Source organism: Dysidea avara, chromosome 5 (genome assembly GCF_963678975.1).
Source record: "Dysidea avara chromosome 5, odDysAvar1.4, whole genome shotgun sequence".
NCBI classification, from domain to species: Eukaryota; Metazoa; Porifera; class Demospongiae; order Dictyoceratida; family Dysideidae; genus Dysidea; species Dysidea avara.
Genome location: NC_089276.1, coordinates 21,354,059 through 21,368,339, shown reverse-complemented (window position 1 = coordinate 21,368,339; position 14,281 = coordinate 21,354,059). Strand labels below are relative to the sequence as shown.

The following is a 14,281-nucleotide window of genomic DNA, read 5'->3' as shown; positions in this document are numbered from 1 at the left end:
ACCACATGCAAATACAATTCACCGGTACCTATAAACAGCTGGCATTATTTACAGTCCAGTGCTTCGTTTCAGTTTTGGCTGCTGTAACTCCCAAGCTTTGTCTCTTCGTGTCTGAGTCAGCTTGAGTTCCTTGGTCAGCAAGTAATTAATTCTGGTGCCACGTCCTGTTCTTTGTGATCTGATTGGAGGCCATCAATTTTCCAGCTACACAGCAGGGTACATCACCAAAAGTGTATCTACAAATAAGCCAAAAAGAAAGATAACTTTTTGAGATACAGTACTATAAAATGTTCGAGTAAAAATATTTTTATGGGTTGTCTTCACCCATGAAAATATTTTTACTCGAAAATTTCCGAAACGAAAATATTTTTACATGAAAATTTCTCTGCCTACAGTATATTTCTTTAAAGTTATAATGCAATGTGTATTGGCTTTACTAATAATTTTTGCTGACCTGTTACAGTAAAACATTAAGTAAGTTTGCTTGTACATGTGCAGACATTTCTAAGGTGCATATTTTTACAACACAGCATGTGGAAGACCTCTTTTTGCAATTCAAGTATTTATCCAGCATGTTCTGAACCAGTTGTACCTTTGGGGCCAAGATACTGCAACAAAGTTTGTTTTTTTCTGAAATACACTAGAGCAATGCATGTCTTGCTTGTGTCACTTGCTAGCTTGAAGTTGTAGGCTGGTAGTGGGGCTTACTTTATTATAGTATTACATTGCTTAAAAGGTAATGAGCAATATATAACATTTTTACAATAACTATCCCAACTTTGTTATTACCTCTACTAATCAGTGGCAAATCTAGAGGGGAATTACCTCACCCTTCAAATCACCAAAGAAATGCAAGCAAAATTTTAAATCAAATATGAGATATATTAATAGTCAAATATTCTAGTAGAACAGTCAACATATGCAACATTGTATATAAGAATCCTCCAAAACCCATTTGGATGTGAGTATGCTGATAGCATGGTGGTTTTAAAGCTAAGTAGTAGTGACCGTCTATAGCTGCCTAGCCATATCACAACTACATTTGGATTATAAGCCAATTATAGGATTTCCAGGCACTGGAACCAATCGCTAAGGGGATGACAATCAAATAATATACCTTTTGTGTAATTATTATTATTTGATGGGTAAGGTACCCCAGCAGAAACAAAACTGAAGAGAAGCTAGGCCACAGGCCTTTAATTACGCCCATATCCAATTGACTATGATATTCATGTTATTATTGTATGCCATACAGCACCACATAAGTGTGAGTAATTGTTGAAGTCACTGTTACTATTAATTTTATTTAGGTTATCACTTTAATACAGAAACACTGTTGCTAAGGCTAGATACATGCAGTGGTGTAGGAAGCATTTTAGACATTGGTTAAGCAAGCTCTTTATGCTCTAGAGTAAACGTCAGCCATCCTAAGACTTCACAAATATTGGTCTGTGAGTTACTTGACCTCCAGTAATACTGCTCCAGTAACTGTAAAGCTTAGAAATAAAATATCAAATACTCAATGATCATAATATAAGCTATTAAATAGTATAATTTAAAAATTATTGATTTAAAAATGAAGTAGGGATTCAAGCTATAAAAAGTAGTGAAACAAGAGATGAATGATGGCATTACAGTATAGCTCTGTGGAAAAATCCCCACTTTAGCATTGAAGATAATAATTGTTATAACATGCCAATGTAAGGATTTTTCACAGAGCTATATGCTGCAATACCATCATTCATATATTATTTCACTACTTTATCACTTTGATCCCTACTTCATTAATTTTAAACTAGTTTGTTTGGTTTTTATTATAGCATACAGCTATACCAGTGTGACTGTTCCATTAGGGGTGACTGTTGTATTGGAGTATCTCAAGTCAGCCTTTCACTTAACCAGGGGGGATGTCACTATTTCATATTTTCACTGTGCTAGCATCATAAATACAACTAGTCCAATACTAAGGGGTCTGGTCATTGTGACTGAGAAAATAGATTGCTAAGAGGTGTGGTCTCCATGCTTAATCGTTATTAATCAACCAAGGGCATGGTCTCGAACGTACCTTGAAGTTACAGGTATCTACCAGTGTAAACGTTCTAAATAATTTTTTGGCATCTAAAAATATGCTGCTGAAGGAAACTGTTGATATGGATAACTAAGGTTTTATTGCATGAAGAAGACAACGACCAGCCTGATTGAAGATAAAAGGAAAGACAATTGCAAGGCACAGAGGGAACACACCCATCGGAACCCCACAAGGCACATGCCACTGCTGAGTTTGTTATTGTGGTGACCATGCACTGCCTTGTTTAGCCTTCAGTCTTGCAACTGTGGTCAGGCAGGCTGGCTGGCAAACAAAAATCCGATTTTTGGTGATTAAAAATTCTACTGTATATTAAGCTGCTGTAAGCGTTTTCTTGTTTTTAATGCTACATTTTATTCTGTAAAGGTGATTTTCGTCATGTAAGATGTCTCTAGGATGATTTTGAAAGGCAGTTTTTAAGTTGGTTTGCATCACTTTTTGGGGTAATCCCTACTTAAACAGTACTACCATACTGTTTGATACATGTTGTACCTTTAACAGTCACAGGACCCTCATGTAACCCTCTTTCTGCTCCGGATAATGGGAAGATTGATTGTTCACTGGGAGGTGATGGTGTTCCTACTAATGGAGATAGATGTAGATTTACTTGCAATGATGGCTTTGAGCTAAGTGGCAGCCAATCAAGAAGGTGTCGAATCCGAAATAATAGAGGCAGATGGAGTGGCGATCCAGCTACTTGTAATATGGGTATGATATAAAGTCTATTATTATTATGTATCTATTATTAATGCGTATACTACAATAAGTACAAACAGAGTTCACTATTAAGCTGGTAACGTTCAGTTCCAGGGTCAAGCACTATCTAGTACCCAAGAGCTCTATCACCTGATAAAGGGTACAGTTTGTACCAACATTTTTCCCAATCTCCTGCATATATCTATCACAATGCCTTTATGGCATATGTTAATCTACATAATTTATGTGACTGGATCTGCAAAAACCGTTCTCATCGCCCAAGAAAGGAAGTTTGGTTTTTTCACACAAATACAAAGCTTTATGAATGCACTATCAAATTTCACTGTCACAGTCCACCAGTGTCTGCTTTTGCTTACTGCTTTTTTCAAGCACAATGAAGAGCTGTACGAGTGGTCTGGGGTCTTGATGGAGCCCTGGCCAACCAGGAGATGGCTGTGTGTGGTTGTACAGCTCCGTGGTATTGGACAATGACTTGTGCTGTAAATTTCCTTTCATTTTAGCCAGTTTTGAGCCCTGAATAGCCCATAACTTAACATAATTCATCCCAAAACATTCCTCTTCAATCTTTAAACAGCATCTTGTAATTGCCCACCTTCCAGGCCCCCCACCTCCCACCCCTTTTGGAGCTCACCTGATACAGCCAACCTCGGTTAAAAACTATCTAAAATGGCGGGAAACTTAGCTGTTGACTACTTCTTCAGTGGATGATCTGGAAGGTAATACATGGTTGTAAAATGTGTGAAAATTTGGTACATGTAGCTACCACCATTGGCAAGCTACAACACTTGTAATATTTAAAACCGGCATTTCTTGATACTTTTAAATGGGCGATAAGACTGGTTTTTCCAGAGACAGTCACATATATATATATATATAAAGCTGAAAGCTGCCTGTCTATCTGTCTGCATTCCTTTGGTATCCAACAATATTCTTGCCAGCTGATGCATGTATGGTATGTCAAAAAAGCACCTGTCGAGCTGAAGCGACATCAAACAGTGAAAAATTAAGCCTGTATTCTTATTTGTTATCGAGTTACTCTTGTCTGAAGGCATTAGTCAGTCAGTCAGTCAGTCAAGTCAGTCAGTCAGTCAGTCAGTCAGGCAGTAGAAAATTCCACTAAACAATTAAAAAAAAAAATTCATAGCAACTGAATTTCAGGTCGTACTGAAGGCACTTGGTTATACCTAACCAATACTGCCAAGGTGCCATGAAGATATTGTGAGGCTGGTTTTAGGGTGATATTTTTGGCCAGAGAAGCACAAACCTTCATGATCCCTAATATACAGTACTACATAATCTATCCCTCTATGAAATGACCTACCTATGTAAACAACGTTCTATAATTACAGTATAGTCAATCGAAAATTGTAAATTTTAACAAATTTACAATAGTACTGATTTGCTGTTGCTGCCTGAGTAAATATAGAACTACATATAAACCTGCAGTCATAAAATTCTTTAAACTAACAAAATAAACTACAATAGTATTTCATCCACTGCATGAAATACTACACATGTATTTAATATTAAATTTGTACATATTAAACTTGTTGATGCAAACGCTTCTTCTATGTCTATACATAATATTATATAGTATGCTGTTCAATATTTGTTATTAATTTATATTGTCACTTATTGCATTAGTCACAACATGTCCAGTACTTTCTGCTCCTGAAAATGGAACAATTAGTTGCTCACCAGGAAATGATAGTCCAGGAGACACATGTACATTCACATGTGATGATGGGTTTGAAATTAGTGGTACTCAGAGTAGGACCTGTCAAGATGATGGAACCTGGAATGGTGCAGATGATACTCTGTGTTTAGGTGAGTTACTAAAATTAGTAGACTTTATTACACAGGCAACCCCACCAATGCATCTACATGGATATGTTTAATACACAATTCGAGATGCATTACCACAGTCAGTTTACTGTACAAAACTTATTGGTAATGCATGTGTGTACGATGATACTGTAGTGAGTATCTGTGTGTCATGTTGTTATCTAGTTTTTGAAATATTAAGTATAATGAACATTATTTAGCTAGCTGTTTATCCATAAATAATTGTTTTAGCTGTGTAGTTTATGCATAAATTAATCAGACCTGAAAATTGGGGTTTAATAACAATACACGTCAAATGATACTCTCTTAATACCAGCCTGTGGTTTGTATATCATCTAGATAAAAATAGTAACTTCTCTCAAAGCCTTACAATGAATTCCAGCCCTGCCAAGTATAAAAACCTGGAAATACAGTACTGCCCAGAGGTAACGTTACAATCCCTCACGAGTGCTCAAATCCAGGCCACGACTCGACATGATGCATGACTGGAATACATCATGTGCAAAGGTATATGGTTACTGGAGCAGCCACCCGAGGGAGCTCGTGTGTCGTGGCTACACATGGTGAGTTAGTTAGCACACACATTCCAAAGAAATCGCAGGTTGAAAATTGGCTACATGAGTGTCAACTGCTTGCGAGTGTAACGTTACCTCAGGGCAGTACTGTATCATGCATGAAGAAGAGGAAGTCTTTTAGTGCATCTAGCATCAAATCCACCATTATAAACAAGAAAACACTCACAGAAGGGAAAATGTTGATTTTAAAGAAATGCCAAGGTTTTTTGGCTTGCTTGCCTGTCCACCTGACCACAGTCACAAGGCTTGAGGCCAAACAAAGCAGTGAATGAGTCACCATTAATTTTGTCCCACAATAAAAAACTCACATGTGGTTCCGGTTCCGACCAGTGTTTGCCTTTCCTTTTACCTTCAATGACATGGTCATCTTCTTCATGCAAGGAAATAATATTGAGGTGTTAATTTTCCATATTGACACTTCCTTAGAGGAATGTAGTTAGACACTTTGAAGTACTTCACTACTGTAAAAGGGATAGCTTCACTTATAAAATGATCAAAAGGTGACCACGCCCCTAAACATTAGAACACACCATCATGCCCTTAAAAATCACATCGCAGTTACCACACCCCTTAATGCTCTAGCTGTAGGAAAAAAGACATGACAATCATGCTACTTAATCTGTTGTATAGTTACGTATTTTAATCTCAACAGGGAGACATCAGTTCACTCAAAATAAGCAGCAAGATTGAGTTACTTTAATAAAGTACTCACAGCTACATGTATAAATTCTTGGCTATGCTATAACAAAGTTAAAGAACTTAAAAATTATTTATTTAAAAATGAAGTAACTAGGGTTCCATTGATAAAAAAAGTAAAACAAGACTCAACAGCATACATCAAGACACACGGTAGTGTGTTGTGCGGCCCAAGAAGCCGGCACGCAACCCCGTGAGTATATTGACAGGAAGAAACAAAACGCAATTTTCGCACCTCCGTAGCTCTGTGCTGCCTTGATGAAACAAGACAAATTTTGCTGTGTAGATTCCCTCCAACTTCAGTACTCCACATTCCAAATTTGAGCGAAATCGCTTTAGGCATCCCTGAGATATGCGACTTCAAAAATTGGCTTAGTTTCTTCGTTTTTTTTTTCTTCTTCTTATTTTTCTTCCTCTTTTCGCACACTTACAAAAATTGCTATAAAATGCGAACGCGTTATCCGATTGCCTTGAAATTTGGCACACAGAAGGGGGATATAAAGGCGCATCTCGGTACCAACTTTGGCTGGAATACCATAAACAGGCAAAGAGTTATGAGCGATTATGCACGAAAAATAACACCAATATGTTGTCACGCCTACAGGGTAAACCGTGTATGGGAAGAAGCTGAAAATCGGTGGGTGAATAGGTTAACTATTGAACCTCAAACCTTTTGTGGTTTGAAAAAAATCGAGCTAAAAACCAGGAAGATACAACGAAAAAATCAACAGTGTGTAACAATTATGCAATCGAGATTAGCTAATTTTTTATTATTTTATTATTATTATTATTATTATGCTTGCCACGCCTACCAGATAAACCACTTGGGGTAATGCTTTGAAAATCGCTGTACAGATGGAGTTATCATCTTAGAAAGGCTCTTCAATGGTGTAGAAGAATCAGACTTAAAGCCACGGAGTTATAACACGAAATCCAACTTGGTGTAGCAAGTGTGAGATCGAGATACTCTAATAGAGCAGTCATCCTAATAGAGCAGTCACCCTGAACAGAATTCAAGAGATCAGTTAGAAATAAGTAACCTGTATAGAGATCAGCTACAAACAAATCACCCTGTAGAGAGTTCAGCTACAAACAATTCACCCTGTTCAGACATCAGTTAGAAGAAGTTTTCTTGTAGAGAGTTCAGTTACAAACAAATCACCCTGTTGAAAGATCAGCTAGAAGATGTCACCTTGTAGATAGTTCAGTTACAAAGAAGCCACCATGTAGAGAATTCAGCTACAAACTAGTGACCCTGTAGATACATCAGCTAGAAGAAGTTACCTTGTAGAGAGTTCAGCTACAAAGAAACCATTCTGTAAAGAGCTCAGCTGCAAACAAATCACCTATACAGAATTCAGCTACAAACAAATCACCCTGTAGAGAGATCAGCTAGAAGAAGTTACCTTGTAGATAGTTCAGCTACAAACAATTCACCCTGTACAGAGCTCAGTTAAAAGAGGTTTCCTTGTAGAGAGTTCAGCTACAGACAAATCACCATGTAGAGAGATCAGTTAGAAGAAGTTACCTTGTAGATCGTTCAGCTACAAACAATTCACCCTGTACAGAGCTCAGTTAAAAGAGGTTTCCTTGTAGAGAGTTCAGCTACAGACAAATCACCATGTAGAGAGATCAGTTAGAAGAAGTTACCTTGTAGATCGTTCAGCTACAAACAATTCACCCTGTACAGAGCTCAGTTAAAAGAGGTTTCCTTGTAGAGAGTTCAGCTACAGACAAATCACCCTGTAAAGAGATCAGCTAGAAGAAGTTACCTTGTAGAGAGTTCAGCTACAAAGAAACCATCATGTAGAGAATTCAGCCACAAACAAATCATGTATAGAGAGTTCAGCTACAAACAAATCTCCCTGTAGAGAGATCAGCTAGAAGAAGTTTCCTTGTAGAGAGTTCTGCTACAAACAAATCACCCTGTAGAAAGATCAGCTAGAAGAAATCACCTTGTAGAGAGTTCAGCTTCAAAGAAACAATCATGTGAGAGTTCAGGTACAAACAAATTGTCCTGTAGAGAGATCAGCTAGAAGAAGTTACCTTGTAGAGAGTTCAGCTACAAAGAAACCATCATGTAGATAGTTCAGGTACAAACAAATCACCCTGTAGAAAGATCAGCTATAGAAGAAATCACCTTGTAGAGAGTTCAGCTACAAAGAAACTATCATGTAGAGAGTTCAACTACAAACAAATCACCCTGTAGAAAGATCAGCTATAGAAGAAATCACCTTGTAGAGTGTTCAGCTACAAAGAAACCATCATGTAGAGAGTTCAGCTACAAACAAATCGGCCTGTAGAGAGATCAGCTAGAAGAAATTACCTTGTAGAGAGTTCAGCTACAAAGAAACCATCATGTAGAGAGTACAGCTGCAAACAAATCACCTGTAGAGAGTTAAGCTACAAACAAATCTCCCTGTAGAGAGATCAGCTAGAAGAAGTCACCTTGCAGGGAGTTCAGTTACAAAGAAATAAACCATGTAGAGAGTTCAGCTGCAAACAAATCACCTGTAGAGAGATCAGCTAGAAACAAGTCACCTTGTAGAGAGTTCAGCTAGAAGAAGTCACATTGTAGAGCTACAAAGAAACTACCATGTAGAGTTCAGCTGCAAACAAATCACCCTGTAGACAACTCAGCTACAAACAAATCGCCCTGTAGAAAGATTAGCTAGAAGAAGTTACCTTATAGGGAGTTCAGCTATGAACAAATCACCCTGTAGAGAGTTCAGCTACAAACAAATCACCCTGTAGAGAGTTCAGTTACAAAGAAACCACCATGTAGAGAGTTCAGCTGCAAAAAAAATCAATCACTCTGTTGAGAGTTCAGCTAGAAGAAGTCACCTTGTAGAGAGTTAAGGTGCAAATAAATCACCCTGTAGAGAATTCAGCTACAAACAAATCACCCTGTAGAAAGATCAGCTAGAAGAAGTTACCTTGTAGAGAGTTCAGCTACAAAGAAACCACCATGTAGAGAGTTCAGCTGCAAACAAATCACCTGTAGAGAGTTCAGCTAGAAACAAGTCACCCTGTAGAGAATTCAGCTAGAAGAAGTCACATTGTAGAGAGTTCAGCTACAATGAAACTCCCATGTAGAGAGTTCAGCTGCAAACAAATCACCCTGTAGAGAACTCAGCTACAAACAAATATGCAGTGTAAAAAGATCAGCTAGAAGAAGTTACCTTGTAGAGAGTTCAGCTACAACGAAACCACCATGTAGAGAGTTCAGCTACAAACAAATCACCTGTAGAGAGTTCAGCTAGAAACAAGTCACCCTGTAGAGAGATCAGCTAGAAACAAGTCACATTGTAGAGAGTTCAGCTACAAAGAAACCACCATTTAGAGAGTTCAGCTGCAAACAAATCACCCAGTAGAAGGTTCAGCTATGAACAGATCACCCTGTTGAGAGTTCAGTTAGAAACAAGGAATCCTGTAGAGAGATCACCTAGAAGTATCGCCTTGTAGAGAGTTCAGCTACAAACAAATCACCTGTAGAGAGTTCAGCTACAAACAAATTACCCTGTAGAGAGATCAGCTAGAAGAAGTCACCTTGTAGAGAGTTCAGCTATAAAGAAACTACCATGTAGACAATTCAGCTGCAAACAAACACCCTGTAGAGAACTCAGCTACAAACAAATCACCCTGTAGAAAGATCAGCTAGAAGAAGTTACCTTGTAGGGATTTCAGCTACAAACAAATCACCCTGTAGAGAGTTCAGCTACAAAGAAACCATTCTGTAAAGAGCTCAGCTGCAAACAAATCACTTGTACAGAATTCAGCTACAAACAAATCACCCTGTAGAGAGATCAGTTAGAAGAAATTACCTTGTAGATAGTTCAGCTACAAACAAATCACCCTGTAGAAAGATCAGTTAGAAGAAGTTACCTTGTAGAGAGTTCAGCTACAAAGAAACCACCATGTAGAGAGTTCAGCTGCAAAGAAATCACCCTGTAGAAAATTCTGCCAGAAACAAATTGCCCTGTAGAAAGATCAGTTAGAAGAAGTTACCTTTTAGAGAGTTCAGCTACAAAGAAGCCATTCTGTAAAGAGCTCAGCTGCAAACAAATCACCTATACAGAATTCAGCTACAAACACATCACCCTGTAGAGAGATCAGTTAGAAGAAGTTACCTTGTAGATCGTTCAACTACAAACAATTCACCCTGTAGAGAGAGCAATTAGAAGAAGTCACCTTGTAGAGTGTTCAGTTACAAAGAAACCACCATGGAGATTTCTGTAATCAATATATGTGACCGGATTTGCGAAAAGGGGTCTTCCACAAACATCCAATTCCATAAACGTTGGAGACCATAACTCAGTGTTCAAGTAACATATTAACCTGAAAATTTCACCATGTATTCAGCTATAGTGGTGCTCACCACTGTCCAAATTTCAAGGTAATAGCTCTTTCCAATCTGAAGTTATCAATTGTCAAAATTGGCAAATTGGATGTGTGTGGAAGACCCCTTTTCGCAAATCCGGTCACATATGTATTATACAGCATATATAATTTGTACATTTACTGATAAAATATTTAAAGTACATCTACTTTATCTTTTCTTCTTCCTGTAGTAAAGAAAAAAAACATAGGTTAAAAAAGTCCCAAAGCTGGCCATAGGCCGGCTTTGGGGTATACAAATACAAAAAGAAATGAAATCTAATCCAAAACAGCCAAGCTGTAAAAAAAGTGTGCGGCCCTCAGAAAGGCTATGGTGAAAAAAGATGTGAAATCCAAGGTGGCGGCCAAGAAATGGCTGTGATGGTAGGTTAATGGTAAAAATTTTAATAATGACAATTTAGGTAAATTTTGTGAAGCGGCACAAAAATTCACCTGAATTGTCGTTATTAAAATTTTTACCATTAACCTACCATCACAGCCATTTCTTGGCCGCCACCTTGGATTTCACATCTTTTTTCACCATAGCCTTTCTGAGGGCCGCACACTTTTTTTACAGCTTGGCTGTTTTGGATTAGATAGCTATATGTGGGAAAAACCCCACATGAACAAATGGGATTTTTACACATAGCTACATAAATTATGTTGTTGAGTCTGGTTTCACTACTTTTTATTGCTGGCCTTTCAAATAATAAGTAAAGTGTGCTAGTTTGTTTTGTTTACAATAAGTTTGTGCATATTCTTGTTACTAAAAACAATTACAAATTATTTCATTTGTATTTGGTCAGCACTTAACTTTTACTTCCATGAAACTTCTATCAAGAACCACACTTCAGTTCAATTTTTTTTCACTCAACAAGTCATAAATCTACTTCCTGAATATCAGCATCGAGCATTTCTTTTTATTAACAACTAGACTTTTACTGGGAACTCGATTTAGGATATGGTTACAAGCAAAGGCCTAGTGCCTAAGCTAATATTTATCCTGTATAATTATTATGTATATCCATAACCAATGATCAAGAATGCTTATTACTTTTCAGGTTGTATTGATATTGGAAGCATCACTGTTCGGACCATTACAAGAGATGATAGAGCTACCGTGACATTTTCATCACACCAGGATGCCACTTTTACATGCCAGTTGGATAATGGAGCAGCAGTCACTTGTAAGTTGAACCTTGATTGATATGTACAGAACACATACATTAATGCCATACGTAGGTTAGGAATAATCATCAAACTAAGTGATGATTACCCCTAAAGTGATGTGCACTGCCTAAAAAATCATCCTAGATACATCTTACATGATGAAACCACCTTGATGGAATAATATTAATACAGCAAGAAAACACTTACAGATGGCTGGATATAAAATTTTTTTTAAATATCATAGAAACTCAAATTTCCATCTGCCAGACTGTCTGCCAGACCACAGTGCAAACCTGGAGGCCAAATGAAGCAGCGCATGGCCACTATTTTGTCACAATAACACTCACCAGTGGCATGTGTCTTTGGGGTTCTGACGAATGTCTGCCATCTGTGCCTTGGCTTTCCTTTTATCTTCAGTCAAGCTGGCCATCGTCTTTTTTTCCATGTAATGAAACCATATCTAGACATTATTTTTCTGTATCAACACTTTCCTTGAGTAGCATATTTAGATGCCACAAAACCTTTTAAGCATTTACCTGTAAAATTGCAATGGGTTGAAGACCACACCCATTAAATGATCTTGGTTGATTAAGAATCATTGATCTCAGAGACCATACTATTTTATTCTATCACAATGACCACTCCCATTTATTATTGATCTAGCTGTATTTACAATACTAGCACAGTGAAAATATGAAATAATGACCATGCCCCCGAGGTGAAAGACTGACTAGAGATACTCTAATACAGCAGTCATCCTAATAGAACAATCACATGTGCAAAGCTGTATACTATAACATGAAAGCTAAACAAGCTAAAAATATTGATATAAAAATGAAGTGATGAAAAGTAGTGAAGCAAGAGATGAATGATGCTATTACAGCATAGCTCTGTGAGAAAATCTCTACATTGGGATGGCATAACAATTATTTTGTCGAATTCCAAAGTAGGGATTTTCCCACTGAGCTATACTGTAATTCCATCATTCATCTTATTATTATTATTATTATTAAAGCTTTACAGCACAAGTGCTGAAGGTCTGTAGGACACCTGGTCCTACAGCCTGCTCAAAGACATTAGACACTAAGACATTAGCTACTTAAGGTGTGTTTGAAAAGTTGCAGAAAGGAGAAAAAATCCATGACTGGACCTCTTCGTTCGCTACTTTTTTCTTGGATCCATACTTCATTTTTAAATTAATATTCTAGTTATACTTAGTAGAGTCATTTTTGCTTGCCACTGGTTATTATGTACACTTAAATAGTCTACAACTTTCTTTAGTTAAAAGCAAGTATTAGGATTGCATATCCACAGAATGGTAGTTAACAAATAGATGCACACTATGGCTAAATGTTTTGCTAGCATGAACTAATTACTTCCATCATTATCTCTATTAATGTTTTTCACAAGCCTCAACTTACATAACGTCTTGTGCATACATACTCTTTAAATTGCATATTTTCTCTAGGCACAAGTCCTCAAGTGTACACTGGACTGAGTGTTGGAAGTCATTCAATCACTTTGGTGTCCACATGTCCTGGTGAAACCAAAGGAATATCCAATAAATCAACTTTCAGGATCCGTGGTTAACTAACTGGATTGATAAACTAGTAGTCTGGACTGATACGACACTTGTTATTTAGTTGTAGAACATATTTTATGTGCTGTCTTTATGCATACACAGCTTTGCACCTGTAGATATAACTATTATATTAGTAGTTATTGACTTGAGTAAATTGGATAACATCCATTGATTTCCTTAGCACATAAGGTAATGTACAGTAGTTAGCATATCAACAGTACATTTTAAAGTCCTGTATAGCTACTTGTATAAAATATTACATAGCAACAGTTGGCAATTAAAATCCTTTTATTAATGGTACCTTGGTATATACATTCACTGGTTGCTACTAAAAGTGCAAATTTAACTGCATTAGCTTAAAATCGTGTTAATCACTTACACATGCGACCAGATTTGCAAAAAGGGGTCTTCCACATACATCCAATTCCGTAAACTTGAAAGACCATAACTTAGTGTTCAAGGACCATATTAATCTGTATGGTTCACCATCTATTCAGCTATGTTGGTACTCAATCCTGACCAAAGTTCAAGTCAATAGCTCTCTCCAATATGAAATTATGAATAGTCAAATTTGGCAAATTAAATGTGTGTGAAAGACCCCTTTCCACAAATCCAGTCACATATGAAACATATAATATTATTGCAATTTTGCACTACACTGTGTTGACCATGCTAGTGCTGCTCAACTCAGGCCTTAGGGTTGTTGCTAGATCAGAACTCATGATACACACACATTATAGCTGCATGTATATGCTTAATTGCACTTATGCAGAAAGACTCAATTAATAGTCAACTTACATAGAAAGCAACAAATGTGACCAAATGTTTTGTCAATCTAACACACAAGTGAAGTCCATGAATGGATAGCCACATCAGTACTCTACACATTTGCACCACAGCCATGCCACTGATTTGCTCAGGCTGCTTTTATGTGTGCTAGCCACTGGGAACACTTTGGCACCTTGTAATACCACTGGCCAGCTTAAACACGAGACTAGAGATGTGAACAGCCTTGGACAGTTGCCCAGATATTTTCTACATAATATTCTTTACTGTTCAGTGGCACAGGTGGTCTTGAGAGCCCAATATTAAGGCTGGAGTCACCATATGAGCCACTCTGGCACTTGGCTATTTTCTGTTCAGTCACCCACCGTGGCACCCTCACCACCACCAAAGCAAAGCTTCCGGCAGCCATGCGAAACAGCTATTGCCACACAGTGAACCAGAACTGGG

The 14,281-nt window shown here is 37.5% G+C and overlaps 1 protein-coding gene across 1 annotated transcript in view; it reads left to right on the top strand.

Annotated features, from left to right (window-relative positions):
• The window catches only part of LOC136256188 (von Willebrand factor-like), a 105,370-nt gene extending 92,150 nt beyond the window's left edge, over positions 1-13,220 (top strand). The window contains exons 19-22 of the mRNA XM_066049134.1: positions 2,588-2,794; positions 4,448-4,630; positions 11,358-11,483; positions 12,935-13,220. Of these exons, the coding sequence (XP_065905206.1) occupies positions 2,588-2,794; positions 4,448-4,630; positions 11,358-11,483; positions 12,935-13,056 (638 nt within the window). The 3' untranslated portion in view covers positions 13,057-13,220. The remainder of the gene's footprint in view (positions 1-2,587; positions 2,795-4,447; positions 4,631-11,357; positions 11,484-12,934) is intronic.
• The last annotated feature ends 1,061 nt before the right edge of the window (positions 13,221-14,281 follow it).